This window comes from Scylla paramamosain, chromosome 29 (genome assembly GCF_035594125.1).
Source record: "Scylla paramamosain isolate STU-SP2022 chromosome 29, ASM3559412v1, whole genome shotgun sequence".
Lineage (NCBI taxonomy): Eukaryota > Metazoa > Arthropoda > Malacostraca > Decapoda > Portunidae > Scylla > Scylla paramamosain.
Window position 1 is genome coordinate 6,746,945 of NC_087179.1, and position 6,135 is coordinate 6,753,079.

General features: G+C 45.4%; 1 protein-coding gene across 1 annotated transcript; it reads right to left on the bottom strand.

The window, feature by feature from the left end:
* Window positions 1-4,678: 4,678 nt before the first annotated feature.
* Window positions 4,679-5,398, bottom strand: LOC135115618 (keratin-associated protein 10-11-like). The gene is made up of 2 exons (XM_064032546.1): window positions 5,342-5,398; window positions 4,679-5,083 (listed from the first exon to the last, which is right to left on the bottom strand). Exons 1-2 carry the CDS (start codon window positions 5,396-5,398, stop codon window positions 4,679-4,681), a joined length of 462 nt encoding a protein of 153 aa, XP_063888616.1.
* Window positions 5,399-6,135: the final 737 nt, after the last annotated feature.

A 6,135-nucleotide genomic window follows, 5' to 3' on the forward strand; every position in this document is an offset into this window, starting at 1 on the left:
CATGCCGCTCGTCTTCTCAAGATGGATGGAGAGGACGGCTGCCGGTTCAACAGTGAAAGAAATTAGTGCAGCTATGAAACGTTACTCCCTGTAAACCTCACAGAACAAAGAAAACAATACAACAAAGCATAAATATGATCCGGGAGTGACCGCCAAGCAAAAGACTGCATGGGCATACATTGTTCACCATCTGAATTAACATGCACAGTACATCTCTCTCTCTCTCTCTCTCTCTCTCTCTCTCTCTCTCTCTCTCTCTCTCTCTCTCTCTCTCTCTCTCTCTCTCTCTCTCACACACACACACACACACACACACAGATATATATATATATATATATATATATATATATATATATATATATATATATATATATATATATATATATATATATATATATATATATGATACGGAGTGTTGTGTTCTCTTCATGAGTTAACAGGTGTACTGTACATGTAGTTTTAATTTGATGTGGTATTAACATTACATAAGAATATATATAACATTGTACTGCCAGAGAGGCTAGTACACGCCAGCCTTAGACCCAAGCCATTACTGATATAGTCACAAACCCAAAAACATTAGATCATTAAGTGACTTCCTTAGTGAGTGTTGAACATTGTACCTAGTGCACATTACATGCACGTCACGTCTCGCACCCATCCTTTGCCTCACGTCTACCACTTCACCACAGATCTGCCTAACTTTTCTTCTCACGTCATTACATTTTTTCCACGCCATACCATAACTATCCTTAGGAATTGCTGTTAGTCCTCATCAACATTTATAGTAACCATTTAAGCACAAGTGTGACGCGTTTTTACTTCAATGAAAAGGAACATTTCCAGGTTAACAGGAATACACTGCAGCCATGTATATTCAGTATTGTACTTTACAGGTATTTTGCTGTGCGGAGTACTGATTTCTCAGGGTTTTTTTTTTATTTCTATGTTTAGTGGGGTGTTTTTACTTTGTCAGCACTAAATGTATTAGCGTGGGAGTGGTGGCGAGGGCAGTGTAGCAGCAGGTGTTCTGGAGCGTCCGGCTGTGTGAGTGAGGCCGCACACCGCTCTGTTATCTTTGCTCAGACTCGTGTATGAAAGTGTCTATGGGGCTGACACATTGAGATAGGAACCTTCCTATCTCAATGGGCTGACATCTTACCCGGAGCAAGCACGATCATCCGTTGCCATTATGAGTGCATATAACACATCATCAGTAGGCTTATAATCTATTATTTTTCGAATGTTTGAAACCTCCGGTGAATCTGTTTTCCTTCCAGACAAAATTGTAGGAGTCCTTATTTTACTGATATGCGTTACCACAATCACTATCTGTTATCAAATCATTAACACAACATTTTATTAAGATTTTCGGAGCGCATATCAGCATCGTCACATCGGAGGTGAAGGCCCGACCTACTTTGACCAATAATTTGATTAATAGAGAACATTTCTCACTGAAATATTAACCGGAACGGCGTGAGTCATTCCTTTCTCTTCAATGAAAAAAAAAAAAGTGGAATTCGCAGTATTTGCTTAAAAAAAGGTAAAAGTGCAGGATGAAATGTCCATATCGTACGGAACTGTACGAGTCGGAGGTACTGGGTGGTTTTAGATAAATAATATATTATAAGAGAACTGGTGATGCTTTATATGCACTCATAATGGCAACTCATGATGCTTTATATGCACTCATAATGACAACTGATGATGCTTTATATGCACTCATAATGGCAACTCATGATGCTTTATACACACTCATAATGACAACTCATGATGCTTTATACACACTCATAATGACAACTGATGATGCTTTATACACACTCATAATGACAACTGATGATGCTTTGTATACACTCATAATGACAACTGATTGTCGTGCTTGCTCTGGCTGGGACATCAGCCCCACAGACCCTTTCATACACGAGTTTGAACAAAGATACCTGCGAGGTGTGTAACACAAAGTACACTTCGCACAGACGGACACTTGCTCACGCAGTTGTTGTTGTCCTTGTTGGGGATCTGATGGAGCCGTGCAGGCTGTGGTGCTACAGCCCCTAGTGCTCCGAAGGTGCTGGCAGCAGTTAAGTTAGCTGGTTAGACTCTAGTGAGTTGTCCAGTCCTCTGGAGGAAGACCTAGTGTGCTTGAGTCTCTTGAAGGCCAAGCTGGCGGGGTCTCCAGTGACGTTTTTTTTTTTTTTTGTTTACAGATGGGACATCACGGGTACATGGCGCGATGCATTGTGGGAAAAAATAAGTGCTTGGTGAGCTATCCTTATGGTCTCATTCTATAACTCCACTTCGAAAGGGGCGGGGCTTAGCGTCGCGTCGGTGGCCTCTCAGTACCACTGTGCGTAAAGCCTGACGTCCACCCACCGTCGGGAAATTTTGAATCGCTTCGGAACCCAAAGGATACAGAGATACGGCTCAGCGCCACAACTCTTGCTTGACACAGAACCTAGCAAGCCAGTAGGCTTCCCACAGAACCCGCAGGTCTTGCCGTCTACCACTGGTCATGCTGAACGCACTTGTCAAAAACGTCTCTTGCATTCCGATATACTTGCGGAAATAATCCACAAGGCCCAGGTCACATCCTGAATAACGCATCTCTCTCTCTCTCTCTCTCTCTCTCTCTCTCTCTCTCTCTCTCTCTCTCTCTCTCTCTCTCGTGATAATGAATAAATAAATATATTGATAAATAAACAAGATAACATCAGATCCACTACTGCAGCAGCAGCGTCTCATAAACTGTTGCCGCTGCATTACCAGTGTTCGTGGAGGGAAGGTGGTCATCACAAAGCTTTTTTATTTTTTCTATGTAAGGACACTGTCCAAGGACAACAAAGATACTAAGAAAATTTAAAAAAAAGGTCCACTTGAGTGCCAGGTTCCCAAAAGATTGATAAATAGGAAAAAAATCAGATGGCGGTGGATAATGTCTTGAAAACTTCCTCTTGAAAGAGTTCAAGTCACAGCAAGCAGGACAGACAAGTAAGGAAGGGACTTCCAGGATTTACCACAGACTGGGATGAATGCTTGAGAATACTGGTTTACTCTTTCATTAGAGAGTTAGACAGAAAAGGGGTAAGAGAAAGTGGAGTCTGGTGCAGCGAGGCCGCGGGAGGAGAGGAAGCATTCAGCTCGCAAGATCAGAAGAGCAGTTGGCATAAAGATAGCGGTAAAAGATACCAAGAGATGCAACGTTGCGGCGATGAGAAAGAGGCTGAAGACAGTCAGGATCACTGGATCCTGACTTAGTGGAAGGCAACACAAAGTGAGGCGGGTCGTCACTAGCAAAGCCTTAAAAACCTGACGGTCCACAGCCGCCTCGCCGTCAGCGGATCCACGTTAAAGCTTTACAGTGGAGCTAGGCTACTTAGACTCGCCTACTAGACCCTTCCCACCAACACTTGCCCTCTTTCCCTTTCTTTCTTTCTTTTTTTTTTTTTTGTCCCCTTCCCATCTTCTCTTCATTGTACCTTTCCTTTACTGTTCATCTAGCCGCTTCCTTCCCACTGACCACTATCTTCACCTCCGCCCTGGCAGGCGTGCCAAAATTTCCCTTGTACCTTACGGTTCTCGTTGGCTCACCAAATACTGGTATATGTGTATTCCTAGATAAGAATACACGGGAATGTTTGTTCACGATGGCAAGCTTGTATTAGAATGAAACAAGTTCTGTTTTGTGTCACGGGGACAAGATGATTTTCTTAAAGTGCAGCATTTTGTTCAGAAAACCACGCACTGATTACTGAAGTCAGTGACAAGTAGCCAACCACCGATATGAAGCTGTATAAAGCGTCTGCGGCAGCAGCGGGAGGGTCTGTCAGGTGGACCGTCAAGGCATCGTGCTAGTCAAGTGTAAACCTTCCCTTTTAAAGTGGACTGTAATCTAGAAGTTAAATATGCAGGCTGTTGTAAGAACTATATTTCTTATATAATATATCTTATTTTTTTACTACTGGAAAGAACTGTACCCGTATTTATTTTCGTGGAGTCTTAAAGATCGCTGCAGCCTATCTAGGGGGCTTCACAAGGGGTAGGAGCAAGGTTCTCTTGTTACGAAGGTGATGTAATACGTGATGTGACGCTAGTAACCATTCCAGGAAGCCCAGAGTTTGTTTTGACCAGGTTAGCGCTTCACCTGGAACAGTGGTTCTCAAACTTTGTTGCCATGTGGCGCACTCAAGGTGCATCTTAGGCCTTGACGGCACACCTGGCCTGTAGTCAATGCAGTGCAAGGCTATTAAAGGGCACAAATATAAAATTTAAGAGCACATACCTGTCTAGGAAAGTTAGGCTGCGCATTTCGGTGATAATCATGGCACACAACTGGATCACTGACCTAGAACTTCATAAGTAGCCTACAGCGATCTTGAAAAAAATGTGTTAATACATTACTATTATTTTCCATTTGTACGGTAACTAAATATTGGCCTAGAGCTCCAATCCCTATAAGACCCCTGGCACAGTGGCCAAACTGTAAACTAATAATCTTTCGGGTGAATTAGATAAAGTAACCAGCCTGTAACTGTGTTCACGTAACTCTTAGAAATAGCATACCTGATTTGTCGCCCGCGATGGGTACACTGCACTTCTGTCGCCGTGGCTAAGCATCTGAGAGACCCTGGCACTGCTAATGTTTGTGCTCTTCAAGACCACTGCCATCTGTAGTCATTTACTCTGTCATTTCACCAAAGTCACCAACACGACCACCCACTGACAGCACGGCAACTCTTCCCGGCACACGGCAACACTTCCCGGCAGTACGACAACACTTCCTGGTAGCAAGGCAGCACTTCCCGGCACACGGCAACACTTCCCGGCAGTACGACAACACTTCATGGTAGCACGACAACACTTCCCGGCACACGGCAACACTTCCCGGCAGCGCGGCAACACTTCCTGGTAGCAAGGCAGTACTTCCCTGCACACGGCAACACTTCCCGGCAGTACGACAACACTTTCTGGTAACACAGCAACACTTCCCGGCACACGGTAACACTTCCCGGCACATGGCAACACTTCCTGGCAGTAAGGCAGCACGGCAACACTCCCGGCAGCACGGCATTACAGTGCTGCACTGGGATCACGACGATCTCTTTCACTGTGTAATTGGATCACGGCAACAACAACGTAACAGCAGAACATCAGTGACAGGCGGCCGCGGCTTACGGAACGAATTTTATTCACTCACAACACAGTAATTTTGTCACCGCACCTCTGAACTTAACACGTTTAAACACACAGGTTTTCCTTCCTCGCATCGCCATTATCGCTGTCCACGCGTGTCACAGCCATTAGTAAGCCCGTGTTTAGGCAGTAAGTCAAAACCAAGTACCGCGCTCAGCACCAGATCGAGGGACACGCCACGCTTCACCACACCGCCACACGCCATTCACTTCACTGCACCACAAGGAAAATAATTAGCAGGCAAATCCTGACAGAACCAAACAAAACAACATCAATATTAATAAATCCTATAACATGAACCTTCTCTCCCTCACTGGCTTAGGGATTCCAGTCGCCTATACTCTGAGAGGCTCTCAGCTCACAGCCGTGATCGCGCATGCCCACCACCCGCCACCCTCGCCACCACCGACCCACTCCGTGAACACGAGACACGAGGCGAAGCACCTTCTCTCTAACGACACTGAAGGCCTCCATACTATCCTCATTCACTCGCCAACACTCTGAACGCGCACAGCTTAACCACTAGTGCCGCCTGCCTCTATACACGCCCTCCACACTGGCCTCCTGTCCCGCGCCACCAATTATAATTATCTTCCCCACCGCCGCCACGTTGCTACTTCCAAACACCGCTGTCAATAGTTCTGTTGTAGTACTAGTCACACACACACACACACACTGTGTGTGGTGGAATGCAGAGCCGCGTGAAAGAGTTTAGGTGGAAATAAATCACGAGGTAGTGGGCGTCCCTGTGCGGCAATGGTGTGGCTACGCGATGTGCAGGAGTGGCGGCTGCTGGAGGGTGCAGGGAAGTTTTCAAAGGCGACTGGGAACTGTTGGGTTCTCATGGGTGCTTTTTTTTTTATGACCATTTAGTCACTGATGCTGCTGCTTAGGATCACTGCAGCTGCTTAGGACCATTGCAGCTGCTAAGGAACACAGTTG

Excerpts from the sequence above, each read along its gene's own strand:
- LOC135115618 (XM_064032546.1), bottom strand. The coding sequence starts at position 5,398 with ATGGCGTGTGGCGGTGTGGTGAAGCGTGGCGTGTCCCTCGATCTGGTG. Across the intron at positions 5,084-5,341 it reads TCGATCTGGTGCTGAGCGCG|TGCAGCACTGTAATGCCGTG; the intron begins GTACTTGGTTTT and ends TCGTGATCCCAG.